Genomic DNA, 17,407 nt, shown 5'->3' with positions numbered 1-17,407 from the left:
TTTTTTTGGGCACTTAAAAAGGGCACTAGAACTTTTAATCTCCATTCGACTGAGTCTTCTCACGATATTCTAGGACTACTGGATCGATACGATCAGCTCTGGAAAAAAACATGCATCCGTGATCTTTCTTCTGGCAAAAAAATACAAAATTCCACATTTTTGCAGATAGGAGCTTGAAATATCTACTGTAGAGTTTTCTGTTACGTTAAATCTGATAATTTAATTTTCATTAAGATCCTGTCACTTTTAGTGGGTGTTTCCCCCTTTTTTCGAAAATAAAGTGAATTTTTTCAGGCTCGTAACTTTTGATGGGTAAGACTAAACTTGATAAAACTTATATATTTAAAATTAGCATAAAAATTCGGTTCTTTGGACGTACCTACTTGTATCAAAATTCCGATTATCCAATTATCCAATGATTGGATTATCCACATCCAATCAAAAGTTTGAGATAGCCATTTTGTTCAGCGTAGTTGATTTCCTGATAGAAATTATGTTTTTGAGGAAGACTGTCCCCTACAGCCCTCAGGGCAAGGGTTGTAAGTTATGCTCTGGGGGCATATAAGATTTTTATAGAAACCGTTGTCATAGAAAATTCAAAAAGAGCTCATTCGATTGGAAATTCAAAGGGCTGGTGCCCTTTTTAATAGTCGAAAGTGATTGGAGGGCAACTAACTCCCCTCTCACGCCCACCGTTTACCCAAACACATCCAATCAAAATTTTGAGATAGCAATTTTTTTGAACGTAAAGTTCTGAAAATTAGGTCTTTGAGGATGACACCCCCCCCCCACAGTCCTCAGGGCAGGTTATAAGTTATGCCCTGGGGGCAAATTAGGTTTTCATAGAAAGCGTTGTCGTAGAAACTTCTAAAAGGGCTCATTCGATTCGAAATTGAAATGGCTAGTGCCCTTTTTAATGCTCGAAAGTGATTGGAAGGCAATTAGTACCCCTCCCACGCCCACCATTTATCCAAACACATCCACTCAAAATTTTGAGATAGCCATTTTGTTCAACGTAGTTGAAAGTTCTGGAAGTTAGGTGTTTGAGGATAATAACTCCATCAGAGCCCTCAGAGTAAGGATTATAAGTTATACCCTGGGGGCATATAAGGTTTTTATTGAAAGCTTTGTCGTAGAAACTTGAAAAAGGACTCATTCGATTGGTAATTCAAAGGGCTAATGCCCTTTTTAATAGTCGAAAGTGATTGGAGGGCAACTAACCCCACTCTCACGCCCACCTTTTCTCCAAACACATACAATCAAAATTTTTAGATAGCCATTTTGTTCAACGTAGTTAAAAATTTTGGAAGTTATGTCTTTAAGGATGACACCCCCCCCCCCTTACAGCCCTCAAGACAAGGGTTGTAAGTTATGCCCCGGGGGCTTATAAGGTTCTTATAGAAGGCGTTGTCGTAGAAGCTTCAAAAAGGGCTCATTTCATTGGAAATTGAAAAGGCTAGTGGCCTTTTTAATGATCGAGAATAATTTGAGGGCCACTTACCCCCCTCTCACGCCCACCATTTTCCCAAACACATACAATCAAAATTTTGACAAAGACACTATTTTCAACGTAGTTGAAAGTTTTGTAATTTATGTCTTTGAAGATGACAACCTCCACAACCCTCAGGGTAAGGGTTGTAATTTATAACCTCGGGGCATATAAAGTTTTTATAGAAAGTGTTTTCTTTACTGGAAAAAAATCTTTTAAATGTCTTCACTTATAACTTTAAGAAAACAAAAATTAATCAAGATTTTAACGAATAAATATCAGCATATGTATATTAAACTGACAATGCACATTTTGTTCAGTAAATTCATTTGAATTTTTTTCAGTAAAGTACAAATTATATTCTGGCTTTTAGAAAGCATAGGGCTTAGAATCCTACTCAGATTAATTTCTGCTCGTTTTGAGTTTGACTCTGTTATTTATTTTAATTTCTGTTTGTTTTGGTTTTCATTTATTTATTGATACTGATTTGTGGTAGTTGTATGCTTCGTAGATTATTTGATTCTATTTTTGTTCATTTTTGGTTTAATAGAGTTCATTGCTTTTTTTTGAAGACTTATTTTGTGCAAAAAATTAGTTTCATTAACTATATAAATAACGGTTGCGTTGGAAATTCAACAATCTTATTTAGGCTATGCAAACAATCATGTAAGAAAATGCTTATATGATGCCATATATGATGTCATAAGAAATACTTATATGATGTACAAACATAGTACATGACGTCATTTGCAAAAACAAAAATTGAGGCTCTTAACGATTTTTCTCGGACTTCTGACCTATCTAGATGGTTTTTTTTTGCGAAAATATCCCTAGACACCAATTTTCCCTAAGAAAATATGGAGCCATTTTTATGGAACAGAATAAATATATATATATATATATATATATATATATATATATATATATATATATATATATATATATATATATATATATATATATATATATATATATATATATATTATTTGAAAAAAACTACGTTTTCTAAAGAGTTAAAGAGGCTGAGTTACAAGGTCGAACCTTAAAACGTACAGGGATTAGGAGGCACAGTTGGGGCTGCCGCCCCCAAACCTCCGCTTTCGCAGCCTTTAAATAAAAAAAAAATTTTTTAAACTGAAAGTAAGGAGCGACATTAAATCTTAAAACGAACAGAAATTATTCCGTATATGAAAGAGGCTGTGCCCTCCTCAACGCCTCGCTCTTTACGCTAAAGTTTTGATTGTTCTCAAAACTCCGTTGTGAGAACAGTCAAAACTTTAGCGTAAAGAGCGAGGCGTTGAGGAGGGCACAGCCTCTTTCATATACGGAATAATTTCTGTTCGTTTTAAGATTTAATGTCGCTCCTTACTTTCAGTTTAAAAACTTTTTTTTTTATTTAAAGGCTGCGAAAGCGGGGTTTGGGGGCGGCAGCCCTCCAACTGTGCCTCCTAATCCCTGTACGTTTTAAGGTTCGACCTTGTAACTCAGCCTCTTTAACTCTTTAGAAAACGTAGTTTTTTTCAAATAATTTCTGCACGTTTTTGTACAGTTTATTACTTATTATTGCTTGACTAACTGTTAGCTGATCGTGTCAGGAGTTAAAGCTAGGGGGCTGCCGTCCCCCAAACCCCCCGCTCTTGAACATTCTTGTGTTAAGGCTTTTAATTCCTGAATACTCAAATCACGTCGTACAGGGTGCCTCCTAATCCCTGTACGTTTTAAGGTTCGAACTTGTGACTCAGCCTCTTTAACAGCCCCCCAACTGTGCCTCCTAATCCCTGTACGTTTTAAGGGTTGACCTTGTAACTCAGCCTCTTTAACTCTTTAGAAAACGTAGTTTTTTTCAAATAATTTATGCATGAAGAGAAGACTTCCAAAATGTGGTGCACAATCAGTTTCAAGTGCAACCCGCAAGATGTCCCTTATGTGGGTGTGTCTTACCAATCTGTAAAACTAGGAAAGGAATGTGGAAACAGTGATGTTAGCCGGCTTGCATTTACGATTATATTTAGCGTAATTGCAACCCGTTGCCACTTCCCCACCACGTTGAGGCGCCACTGTTTGTACTCTGTTGTGTGTTTGGACCGTTTTTTGGCTTACTGCTCTTTCTGGGTTGAGTCTGGTTTTTAAATATGGAAGATATGACCGACGACAGACAACAGAATACGGGGAAGAAATGGTAGTCTCCCTGCCTAACCGCGGCAGATCATGGACAATTGTTTTTGTTGTCTTTAGAAAAACAAATGTGGGCAATTGTTTTCAGAAAACACGTCGTACAGGGTGCCTCCTAATCCCTGTACGTTTTAAGGTTCGAACTTTTGACTCAGCCTCTTTAACAGCCCCCCCAACTGTGCCTCCTAATCCCTGTACGTTTTAAGGGTTGACCTTGTCAACCCTTAAATATCTGCGCGTCATATCAATGAAAATATCTGCGCGTCAATTTTCATAACAAAGCATGTCTAACCTGTTTTTGTGTATATTTTTTTTCAAATAATACAAATAAACAGGTTAGACATGCTTTGTTATGAAAATTGACGCGCAGATATTTTCATAACAAAGCATGTCTAGCCTGTTTATGTGTATTATTTGAAAAAAACTAAGGTTTTTCGTAAATGTAAATTCGGGGGATAATTTTTTCGGTCTGAAAATATCAAAAGGCCCTAACAGGTCAAATTCTGCTTCGAATGAGTCCTCATTCACCCGGATCCGTTGCCAACTGTGGCCTATAGGCGTGGATAAGAAAAAAAAAGAAATGATGATGAATTTTAAGTGGCTATATTTGGTTTTTGAAAACAGGGAAGGAGTGATCGGATTGAGCTGAAATTTCGAAGATAAGCTCCCGGGCCCTAGAAAAGCTTAACCTCTAAATTTCAGCCCAATCGGACAACGTTAAAGGGGGTCTGTGGTGGGAGGGTCCAAACTTCCGGCCCAGTTTACCCCATGAAGATAAAGTCGGAGGAGGATGAAATTTTGCAAGTTTCTTAGTTTGAGCTTGGGCTACAACCGCCGTCTCTCTGCGACCTCTAGGACCTGAAATCGCTTAACATTGTGGTGGGTCGCCTCTTTATAGAGGCACAAGTGTGCCTCCTTGATATATATATATATATATATATATATATATATATATATATATATATATATATATATATATATATATATATATATATATATATATATATATATACAATTATTACTCAAACATACAGATATTATATACGCATGACTATACGATATGTAGTGGTTGTTACGTAATAGTTATACGTAACATCCTATACGTAACAACAAAGTACAATATGGTAAGAGCACAAAGTTATAAATATCTATTGCAAAATCATTTCAGAACGATAGCTGATTATTTTGTTTTCAATTTCAAACACCATAAAATACTATGCCTTTCAGAGCACTTTGCAGTATGAGTTTTTACTTATTTAATCAAAATAATAGCTGTTTTGGCAAAACTTGTCCCATATACCGATTTCCTTTACTACATAATTCGTGGTTTCAGCTAACAAACTGCACAACATGGTGGTAACATTGGTTTAGTTGAATCTCCTCATTAGAGTTTCTAGGCCTTCGTTTGATGTATTACTTCTCGCAGTATACCAAATCACTGCTTTAGTGAGACAACGCCTCAGGAGCACCGTTTTAGATAGATTTGCAGCGTCAAACAAAGTTGCTTGTCAAGTACCCATTCCTGGAACCTTCCTTACAGTAACACTGGGTTTATTTAAAGATAAAGTAATGCATTTCAATTCCCTGAAGGAAACTTGTACGGGAGAAACTCCTCCTATTAAATCACTAAAAAAAAAAAAATCATAATTAGAGCTCAACTTCCCGGACCCAAAAACTAACGAAGCTCCAACAGCACCCATCAAATTTATAATATTTATATTCATTTTCATATGCAGCTGCAACTAAACCCTCCTCAAAAACTTAACTTAGTTCCCAGTCCCCATTAGTCCCAATGTTTAGCATTAATAGAATTCACTTTTGACTTGTATCATCCCCTTTTAAAAGACGTGTGCAAAGCGCGTATAAGCATATTATTGGTTTCATTTTTGAAGAATCTCGCTCTGGACAATCTTCCAGTGGGCTCAAAAAGTTGAGTGGCTCAATCCTCTCTTGAGAACAGAGAGAAACCGAATATGAGTGCTTATGTCCTACTCTTTCCCCACTAATTCAGCTCCATGACGTTACTTTGTTAACTTACTAAAAAGCCGATAATCAATAATGTTTCCAACAATTGGCTGGGAAAAGTTCGCAAGAACATTATGGCGTCTTAAATGATCTGTACTTTGTGAAGAAATGAAAGAAAATACCAATGAATTGTTTCAAGTCGTGTCAATATGTGGAAAGTACGCCCCTTTGGATTTTTGAATTTTGAGATAGAAGACTTTACTTGTCATCTTATGGTTTAGTTTTGCTTTTGTTTACATTTGTTCTTACAAAAAGAAATAAACCTCCATATTGTGATATTCTTCTCAATTTTTCGTGAACTGTGAAAATTGTGTGATAGTATAGTAACAACCGAGAGAATAAATGGTTCCTCTCACAAGCATTATGGGCCAGCGAGAAAATTACAGAAATACAAAACAATATAAAAGAAAATAGAAATGACATCAGAAGTAATTTTAAGATAATTGGATGGTTTAATGTAACAAGACCACACAAACAGATATCAAGGGATCCCTTACAAACTGCAATACATATATTTGGGCTCTGAGATTGGACATATATTTGGATTTGGACGATTTTTACATATTGAATGGGGTTACAAATTCTGCTATAAAAACCAACTGATAATATTTTACTAATACGACAAGTCACTTTACCAAAACTTCAGTTCAAATATTCGGAGCAAAATCATACTTTTACTTTTCCGGGTTAAAATTAACTTGTTTTTTTGGTGTAGGATGAAGACACAACGCAGGATCGGGTTTCTATTCCCCTCCCTCCCCTAAGGAAAGCGCACTTCTAAGGTTTTGACTATATTCTTCCATAATATACATACTTTAGAAGTTTTTTCAAGAAACATTCCCCTCCCCCTTAGCTAAAAATAATTTCCTAAGAATGGGTCAGGTAGGACACATTTCTAGGATCCAAATTTCCCCCAGTCTAAAATATTTAAGATATAAGATATGATGAGTAAAATATTTTAGTTTTTGGAGACAATCTTCATAAAAGTACATAAAAGTTATTCTTAATTTTTCACATCAATATAGTGGCTTTCGAAATGTTCTATATAAAGCCTTATATATCTCTATATAATATATAGCTTTTTGTACTTTTTCTCTTCCAGAATAAAGGAGGATACAAAATTTGCTGTTGCCTTTCATCAAACGGTTCTTGGTAACAAATTGTAAGTAAGGAGTGATTCTAATCAATAGTAACCGAAACTCTAACACAAACAAAATTGGCAACAATAAAAACATGAAAATAATGGACTTTTCATACTGATTCTAAATATACAAAATTCATTAAGTTTAATATGGCCAATCACATGCTACAAGCCTGAGAAAATTTGTCAACTTTTATGAGCCTCAAAAAGTAAAGCGATCTTAATGAAAATCATGCCATCAGATTTAGAATATTACAGAACCCTACTGTAGAGGTTTCAATCTCCTATCTACAAAAATGTGAAGTTTTGTATTTTTGTTAGAAGAAAGATCACAGATCCGTGTTTATTTGATTTTGCTTTATCCTAGGGATGATTGTTTCGAACCGGTGTCATGGAAGATACCGATAAGGCTCATTCAAACGGAAATTAAAAGTTCTAGTGCTAACCCCCCTCCTACACCGCTTTTTCCCAATGATATCTTATCAAAAGTATGAGATAGCCATTTGGTTCAAATAGCTTAAAGGTCCAATAGCTATGCCTCTAGCGATGACAAGAAGCCCACCACCCCTAGGGAGAGGGCTGTAAGTTATGCAATCTGCCCAATGTTTACATATAGTATTTGTTCTCAGGAAATATATGGTCTTTTTTGGTGGGGGGACTCCCAAGGGGAGAATTTCCCGTGGGGAGGAAAGTTTCCAAAGGGAATTATACAAGAGGGAAAGGGCTGTATGCTATTTAATTTGCCTATTGTTTACGTATAATATTGGTTATTGTGAAATATACGGACATTTTCTGGGCGGGGGGATTTTCAATGGGGTAGAATTTCAGGATAAAATTTTCCACAGAGGGGGGGGGGTTCTGGAATGATTTGAAAAACGATCACAAATCAAATAAAAAAAAATCAAACGAAAGTAAAGACAATTTTTCAAGAGGACCTGTCCAGGTGGAATTTTTTGCGAAGAGGAAATGTCCGGGGGATTTTTCTAGGGGGAAGATTTTACATGGGTTAAAGTTCCATGGGGCATTTTACACGGGAATATTTTTTCATGGGGGAGGGAATTTCCGAGGGAAATTGTCCACTGAAGAGGAGACGGATTTCCCGGTTCGAATTGAAAAAGACCGGAAATTAAGTTTTAAAACTTGTTTTTTTTTTAGCTTATATTTAGACATCATTTAAATCCATTATTATGTAAATGAAGAAGTATCCCCCAAAAAGGGAAAAAGAAAAAAAAACTTACGAAGGCAGTGATTCCGCAATCCTAAGTAAAAAGGCCACAAAATCAACATCTCCTGTAAATCCCAAGCGCTGTTTGACGTTACCCCAGCGTCTAGCATTTCCAACTCCAATGTAAACGCTGCAAGAAGACCTGCACAATCATAGTGACAACACTGGTAAAAACGCAAATACAATTGAAAAGAAAAACTAAGCAAAGGCTACGACCAAATAAGCTATCTAGGGAACCAAAATCCCATCCCAAAAATACGATATACTGTACATAATACACTCAAATACGATATATATATATATATATATATATATATATATATATATATATATATATATATATATATATATATATATATATATATATATATATATATATATATATATATATATATATATATATATACATATATACATATATACATATATATATATATATATATATATATATATATATATATATATATATGAGTATATATATATATATATATATATATATATATATATATATATATATATATATATATATATATATATATATATATATATATATATATATATATATGTTTATACGGTGAATGTCCGAAATGTAGTTTATCCCGACATTCATCGGTAGATATTTGAAATTCCTTTTTTTCTGCTTTGATTCAATTAGCTTTGCGAGTCAGCTTTTTCAGTCTTATGCAACCTATGATTGTAAAATTTAAAGTTAGGTTAGATTTGATTAGGTTAAATTTGTTTAGATTAGGTTAGGTTAAACTTGGTTCTAAATATCAGAAATGGGTTAAAAACCTAACTTAAGCTAGCCTAAACCAACCTAACCTCGTCTAACCAAACCTAATCTAACTTAACCTCCCATCATCAAACCTTGTGTAAAACTGAAAAAGTTGACTGGCAACGGTGACTAAATCCAAGGAGAAAAAAAAGGTATTTTGGAAATTCACCGGTGAATGTCGACATTAACCAATTTGCGGACATTCATCGTAACATATATATATATATATATATATATATATATATATATATATATATATATATATATATATATATATATATATATATATATATATACTTTCATTCACTTAGTAAACTCTTCATTAGCTGGAGACTCTCTCCTTGAAATGAAAGTAAAAACCATAGAAAATGATATTTGGCTACACTCCTGGAATGGAACGAATAAATAAAAGGTCTTAATTATCCTAAAATGTTTCGTAAAGACAGAAGAACATACTAATTGTATTTTCCAGCGATTGTTTTATATTTGCCATAGAATGGATGTTCTGTTGCATAGATGACCGATGTAATTACTAATTTGCCTTCTTTCGAATACCTCATGCTCTATGTCGAGACGCCTCTAAGCCTGAAACCCAAGTTGAACGTTTTAAAGTTTACGTTAGCAATAGTTATGCGTGATTCTTTTTATTAGTGTTCTTTTGATCCTATTTTATTTTTTCTTTTATTATTTTTAATAGTATATTTGCTGATCGGTAGAATAAACTCATTTACTTTTCTTCTTTTTTCTGTGTTTTCGCGTTTCATATTGATTCATCCCATAGGCTTTGATGGAATACATTAACGACTGCTTAGAAGATAAAGCAAATTATAAATGTGCTTCTCTTTTGCCTCAGTCTTTTTTTCGTTTTTTTTTCTTTTTTTCTTTCTTTCACAATGCTTCCTCGTTATTTACAGGCCATTACAATTTATTATTATTATTCTTATAAAGCGTAACATGAATTGAAGTTATCAAGTATTTTGCAATAGGTTGCATCAAGATATGGCTAATAGTAGACAGAGAAAAGCCAAGACAGATAGTCCAAGTAATTGAGAGGCAAATGTTTAAATGGCTGGGACACGGGTAAATGGCGGGAGTATGCATGACTCTCTTATTGGACACATACTTGTTTGTTAGTTTTTTGGAAAGACATGCCTGCCTAGAGTATTAGGCATGTTGACGAAGAATTTAAAATTGACATAAAATAATCTAATATATCTCAGCAAATATATCTGAGGCTTAAAAGAGGTATCAGGATTTTATTTTAAGGGGAAAGGGGTAGGGGTTAAAGAAAAATGTCTATGGTCGTTTTTTTAGGGTTGTCTTTGAAGCCCTTCTTGTTGCACAAAGAGGATCTTCCTGACCCTCTCTGTGCAATCATGAGTTGTATCATAAAAACCTTATTTCTTTTAAGAAAAAAAGGACACTAATAAATGTTCTGCTAAGAAAGGATGCAACATACAGACATGACTAGGTTGTTTAGAAGTCGTACCGCTACTCCAAAAACAATTTGCTATCATTTTATCCTTATTTTTTCTTTTTAGGTACTTTCCTATTATATGGGTATATCTAAAAAGTCAAGTTTGGTTAATGTTAATGAAATACAATAAAATAGGATGAATATATAATACTTTATAAAAAAAATTGGGCTATATATTTGCACATTAGGGGGGGGGGGGTAAAGCATTGCACATGTTAAATACGTAACCTAACCTAGGTACCTTTTTCTCCCCCTAAACCCTTAAAAACAACAGTTTAAACATCGTAAACGCATTGAAAACCACGCTAAGCATTGCATTACTGTATAGCGGTGTCTTGAATTAACCCGTAAAAAACGGGTTTCTCGTGACTGATTTCCTTGTAAATGCCCATATAATGGGAAAATACCTTTAATTATTTTACGAATTCTAGACTTTTATGTAAATATGTAGGCTATTCAACTTTTAAAGTTAATGCTCTTCGTCAGCTAACATACGCTCTTTTATTCTTAACTATGTTTTTACCAACTGCTTAACCCCTATTGGCCTGTGCTAGGCGCAGCCAAAAAGCAAAAACATAGTCAACCTGTCCAAATAGGATAAAACAAGTGTTATTTAGCGGTTGTAAATTATCGACAAGCTCAGTTGTGCTAAGACCTAACAACCTAACACCAATTAACGGGTAAATATACTGGGTACTTATGTCTTATAGCCACCACACTCAAGTTCTTCATCTGAGAATTACGCCTAGGTTACATCTCAGAAAACCGGTTTCATAGCAACAAAACAAGTGACTGATTATACAATGCATTGAACTTGCATAATCTGGGCTATACATTTCCACATTAGGGGTGGGGTGGGGGTTAGGTTAGACGCGGTGTCCAAATGCACAAATATATAGCCCAAATTATATTATTATATACACTAAAGGTTATATGAAGGTTATTTTTCATTAGGATTAAACTAACTTCTTAAATGGGGTGGCTATAAGACGTAAGTACCATATATTGAAAACGAAAGGGTAAACCTGAATTTTTCTAAATTTTCTCAAAAGTAAAATATAATACAAATTACTCGTGGTAGCAAATTTGGCTCAATGGCTTAAAAGAGAATATGTATTAATAATGTAGTGTATACCAAAAAGAAGGTAAACTGTACCTAAATTTAAGTGTAATATAGTATACCTATGCTATAGTATACCTATATATAGTATACCATAATGTCCACCAGCGACACTTAAAACATCAAGTAGCCACCAATCCCACGGCGGACTTTTTAACTATAGGCTACTATAGTATACCTATATATAGAATACCACAATGTTCACCAGTGACTCTTAAAACATCAACTAGCCACCAATCCCACGGCGGACTTTTTAACTAAAGGCTACTATAGTATACCTATATATAGAATACCACAATGTTCACCAGTGACTCTTAAAACATCAACTAGCCACCAATCCCACGGCGGACTTTTTAACTACAGGCTACTATAGTATACCTATATATAGAATACCACAATGTTCACCAGTGACTCTTAAAACATCAACTAGCCACCAATCCCACGGCAGACTTTTTAACTATATTATAGTATACCTATAAAGTATAGTGTACCTAAATAAAGGTTATAATACATTACATATTCTTTCAGCTAGGATGAACTAAAGAAAGATTTGGGGGGAGGGATGCATTTAGGATTTTGAAGGGGTACAGGCCTGAAGCCCCTCCCTACGCGTATTCACCTGAGTTAAAGGTAGCAAACCTTTTTTCCTAGTCATGGCACGTTTACTATGCCTCAAGATGTAACATGCTTCTGTAAATGGGGCACGTTAAAAAGCTTTCATTAGAGAAATTCATCTTACTTTCCATGCTTTTTTTAGAATATTGCACCGAACAATTGAATTTGTATATGTTAAATATAAAAGAAATACAAGAAATTCAGTATTGGCAAGGGCTGGTTTTATTTTCTACAACATTGAATCATTATGATCTGGCAAACCATAATTATGGAGAGGAAGTTTATTTTAAATTTAATTTACCGGCTATGATTTTATGTCGATGGATTCAGCTTAGGGCGAATTGCCTTCCAATCCAGAGGAGGTAAAAGGTGTTCGACAAAAAGATAGTTAATCCTGAAGGGCAGTATGTGGGTTCTCTTTGTAAAGATTAAATTTAAAAAAAACAAGTTTTTTAAACTGAAAGTAAGGAGCGACATTAAAACTTAAAACGACAAGAAATTATTCCGTATATGAAAGGGGCTGTTCCCTCCACACCGCCTCGCTCTTTACGCTAAAGTTTTACTCTGTCTCAAAAATTTATTTTTTAAAACAATAAAAAACTTTAGAATTAATGGCGAGGTGTTTCGGAGGGGCCAGCCCCTTTCATATAAGGAATAATTTGTGTTCGTTTTAATTTTTAATGTCACTCCTTACTTTCAGTTTAAAAAACTTGCTTTTTTTTATTTAATTTCTGATCGTTTTTTAGTTAATGCAGCTTTTATTTTGGCTCACCGTCATTGAATAAGTAAACAAAATTTGCATAAAAATTTTACTTTTCTTTTGCTAAATGGATCTCTCTAAATTTGGTTATGACGTAATTTACAAATTAACTTACGTAACTAACTTCTATATTCGTATATTTTTCTTCTGGCAAAAAATACAAAGTTGCAAATTTTTGCAGATATGAGCTTGAAAGCTATGTAATAGGGTTTTCTGATACGCTGAATCTGACGGTGTGACTTTCATTAAAATGCATTCACTTGTAGGGGATGTTTCCCCTCTCTTTGAAAAATCGGGTAAATTTTCAATTTTCTCAGGCTCGTAGCCTTTGATGAGTAATACTAAACTTAATAAAATTTATATATTTAGAATCAGCATTATAAACACATTCTTATGATACATTTATTGACATCAAAATTCTGTTTTTAAAAGTTTTGATTGCTATTGAGCGGTATCGCTTGTTTTTTTTTTATTGTTTTTTTATTACGTAAGTGTTAATACGTATATTAGGGGGTTGTCCCCGTTGTCAATGCCACGCTCTTTACGTTAAAATTTAAAAAAAAAATTTATTAACAAGCCCCTGAATCACAAAGGTCGTTTAATTAGAATAGATAGCTCTTTTGAAAGCACTAAAAAACTGTAGCGTAAAGAGCGAGGTATTGACTTGGGGGAGAACCCCCTCACATACGTTATAATTTCTGTTCGTTTTAAGTTCTAATGTTGCTTCTTACTTTCAGTTGAAAAAACTTGTTTTTTTTTATTTAATTTCTGATCGTTTTCTAAATAATGCTTGGAAATCCGGCGCCCCCTTCATAGAAATGCCCCTTACCCCAAAAAAACATCCTCCACGGAAAGATTCTCCAGAGTAACCCTCTCCTCTAGCCCCCCCCTCCAGAAAAAAATCCTTCCTGAAAATGTCTGTATACTTCCCAATAATCAATAAATAATGCTAGCAATTCCGGCGCCCCCTTCATGGCGATTTCCCTTCCCCGATGAACACTTCCTTCATGGACAGATCCTGCAACATAACCCCCGGCCCCCCCCCCACTACCAAAAAAAACCCTCCTGAAAACGTCTGTATGCTTCCCAATAACCAATACTATATGTTGACATTGGATAAAGTTCATAACTTTTAGTCCTCCCCCTGGGGACTTCGGGGGATTAAGTCATTCTAAAAGACATATTTATCATATTTTGGAACATGCTGAACAAAATGGCTATCTCAAAATTTTGATCGGGTGACTTTGGGGAATAAATAAGCGTTGGAGGGGGCCTAGTTGCCCTCCATTTTTTTTGGTCACTTAAAAACGTAACTAGAACTTTTAATTTCCGTTCTAATAAGCCCTCTCACGATATTCTAGGACAACTGAGTCGACACGATCATCCCTGGGGGAAAAAGCAAACAAAAAACAAATAAACACGCCTCCGTGATCTTTCTTCTGGCAAAAAATGCAAAATTCCACATTTTTGTAGATATGAGCTTGAAACCTCTACAGTAGGGTTCTCTGATACGCTAAATCTGATGGTGTGATTTTCATTAAGGTTCTATAGCTTTTTGGGGGTCTTTTCCCCTATTTTTGAAAATCAGCCAAATTTTCTCAGGCGCGTAACTTTTGATGGGTAGCACTAAACTTGATGAAAGTTATATATTTGAAATCAGAATTGAAATCTGATTCTTTTGATGTATCTATTGGTATCAAAAACCCGTTTTCTAGAGTTTCGGTTACCATTGAGCCGGGTCGCTCCTTACTGCCACTTCGTTACCACGAACTGTTTGATGAGGACGAAGATTTGGACCATTTTCTCCCTGGATGTGCCCGGTGCTCTTTGATTTAAGCGGAAAATACTTACATGGGATTGTTTTGCTGCTTCCTTGTATGCTACAAAGTAGTAATCCAACCACAATATTTCGTATTGGTGTGTACATAGATAAAAGCTTAGAAAGAAGGAAAAGTTCATCAGTTAGTTATTATTTGTTATATAGAATTACAATTATTTTCTCGCTAAATTACCATTAGGTATTTTTTTGCTATGTAGCATGTTTCTGTGTGCTTTGTAATTTGTTCTGTGGGTGATTTTTTTTTTCATAAATTTTTGTGTGTATATGGCTCTTGTGCTTTTGAAATACACTATCTATGTATCTATAAAACAGATAATGGGAAATCCCAAAAACTGGATTAAAAATGGATTTATTACATATGTTCGGCCCGCCCCCTGAAGAAGTCCTTGAATCCTTTCTTTCGGCATGGTCATTATATGTCTCAGGGTTTAAATATTTTATTGAGTCATCAAATAAGAAAGCTTAGATTTACAAACGTACGAAAAACAGGAGATTGGGCTTTGGAAATGCTGCAAGTACTGCTTCTAGCTTCTAATCTGCTTCTAATTGAAAATAAGGAAGAGAACCGGCAATGATAGACGCGTTAAATAAGAAAATATACTTTTGGGCCAATACTCAAGTTAAGTCCGGAATCAACTTGAGTTGAGAATCGATTAGCTTGAATTCGAGTCAAGCTCAAGCTTAAGTGTTAGTCCATAGACGGTTTCAAACATTAACTCGACTCAAATTGGAGTCAGTTCGTGAGTTGAGTCAATTCAGCTGAAACTCAAGTACCATGTCTATAAATCAGTTTGACTTTGGGAGCTTTCCATAAGTGGGTACTAGCCGCGATGAGTCACTGTTAATAGTAATAGTAGAGATAGTTACAGAAGGTATCAGTAGAAGCGGTAGAAGCAGTGCCAACATCACGATTTATAGGCTACAATTTGCAACGTGTAAGAGATTAATTTGTAGACAGAGTATACGCAAGTACGCTTATTTTCTTACTGATAAGAGCAAGTCTAAAAAAAAAAAATTAAATCTCTCGTCCTATGCCCTCAGCTAGAATGTGTATACTGGATTGTTATATATGTTTTGTTATGAGGTTGTGGAAGAGCATGTAAACAAATAAACAGATTAAAGTCTTTTCTTTCTTGTTTAAAAGTAGAGATCTCAAAAGTAAACCTGAAAACGAATTCGAAGGTAAATCCCTTTTCTGTGTATTTCGTACATTACAACCCCATCGAAAATTCCATAAGAATATAGAGTTCTATATCAATTCTTACAAAAACACTGTAGAGGCACAAATTATTAAATAGATTTAAAAAAGAAAATTAGTTTTTTTGACTAGCTTAAAATCAAAGTTCTATAGTTTTGAAAAAAGAGAAAAAGTAAAAAAAAAAATAAAGTTACGTCTCTTTCTTTGCTTTTCCTGATTAGATTTTAATAAAAATCTAAGCTGGGTATATTTAATTGTTCTCTTGTTGAAAAGCAAAAGTCTTAAACTAAATCTAGAAAAAAAGGAAGATATATATTTTTATTTGCTTTTCATACATTTAATTTCAATTAAAATCTAAATTACAATTTCTACATTATTTCTTGTTCACATGTTGTAAATGTACAATTTATTAAAGGGATATAGAAAGTTGTATTTAATTTTTTCTCTAGTTTAAAAATAAAGTCCTAAACTACACCTCAATAAGAAAAGCAAAATGGCACACACCTCCTTACTATGTATCTACTGGGTCTTTCCTCTAGTGGCACATTTGGTGGGAACTTATTACAAGGTCTTCCCCGCCTTTGCTTCAAACTTTCTAATTTTAGTCTCCTTCCTTCATCACTATCCTTTTTCATTTTATCTCGCACTAAATTTTCTCTACATTTAAAAACTTGTTTCTTACAAAGAGAGAGAAAATCCGTCTGTATCCTTTAAAAGTGATCCCTATATGTTGTACCTTGCGTACGCGCATTTGTCAATAATTTCTCTCCGAACAGTTTGACTGTCCCTCCTTGCTGGAAAATCACTAAATTTCCTCTGCGTTTCCAGTAACAGGGATAGACTTTGCTTTCTAAGATAGGGAGTTTTTGTTCCCCTGTTTAAAGAAAGCAAGCTAGACAAATATTTCTTGAGAAAGCTTGGCCATTGTTAAAAGTTTTCAAATAATTTTAGTTTTTCGTGCGAGAAAATATTGGAAGCTCCTGTATCAATAAAAAAAATAATCTATTTTTTATGAAATTAAAGAGAAGCGTTGAAACAAAAACTATGAGGGAGCTACACCCCTCCCCCTCAAGCTCCCTTTCTATCCGCTAAAGCTCTACAAGTCATTTTTTTAGCGCAACAAATATAGCCAGTAGGAACTCGTCTTTTACTTAAGGTCTGCCTTTCATAGCTTCTGAACTGAAAACTGCGCAGCAATAAGCCATTCAATCATCGAGGCATTGCGAAAAATGTTTGCTATCCCATTTCTTATAGCCCTTGTGCTTGACCGTTTGTTCTTGCAGTATTGGGAAAATCAGCCAGACTTTAGTTTAAAAAGCGAAAGGTTAGTGGAGGGGGGCAGTTTTCTCATGTACAGAATAATTTCTTTTGGTTTTACTTCAATGTTACTCTTTACTTTCATTTGAAAAAAACTTTACTTATTCAATTTCTGTATCTTTAATGTAATATCCGGGCTAATCGTATTATGAGATCGGCTCCCGCCCTCCAATCACCACCTTAATATTAAACTTTAGCTTTGGCATAACAGTGATTCGTGATAAGGGGCTTATTTAGTGTGTTATTCTATCAG

The 17,407-nt window shown here is 34.5% G+C and overlaps 1 protein-coding gene across 4 annotated transcripts in view; it reads right to left on the bottom strand.

The window, feature by feature from the left end:
- The window catches only part of LOC148941991 (uncharacterized), a 137,343-nt gene extending 120,854 nt beyond the window's left edge, over window positions 1–16,489 (bottom strand). For 2 of the 4 annotated variants that reach the window (XM_089103425.1, XM_089103427.1), the window contains exons 1-2: window positions 16,342–16,489; window positions 8,066–8,194 (exon numbers count right to left, since the gene is read on the bottom strand). In XM_089103425.1, the coding sequence (XP_088959551.1) occupies window positions 8,066–8,194; window positions 16,342–16,472 (260 nt within the window). In that variant the 5' untranslated portion in view covers window positions 16,473–16,489. The remainder of the gene's footprint in view (window positions 1–8,065; window positions 8,195–16,341) is intronic. The other 2 variants (XM_089103426.1, XM_089103428.1) reach the window with 2 other exon arrangements.
- Window positions 16,490–17,407: the final 918 nt, after the last annotated feature.

The sequence above is a fragment of the Artemia sp. Qi Xiang Cuo genome, chromosome 17 (genome assembly GCF_049724085.1).
Source record: "Artemia sp. Qi Xiang Cuo chromosome 17, ASM4972408v1, whole genome shotgun sequence".
NCBI classification, from domain to species: Eukaryota; Metazoa; Arthropoda; class Branchiopoda; order Anostraca; family Artemiidae; genus Artemia; species Artemia sp. Qi Xiang Cuo.
Note: the sequence above shows the minus strand (reverse complement) of the source record. Positions and strands in the feature narration are given on the sequence as shown.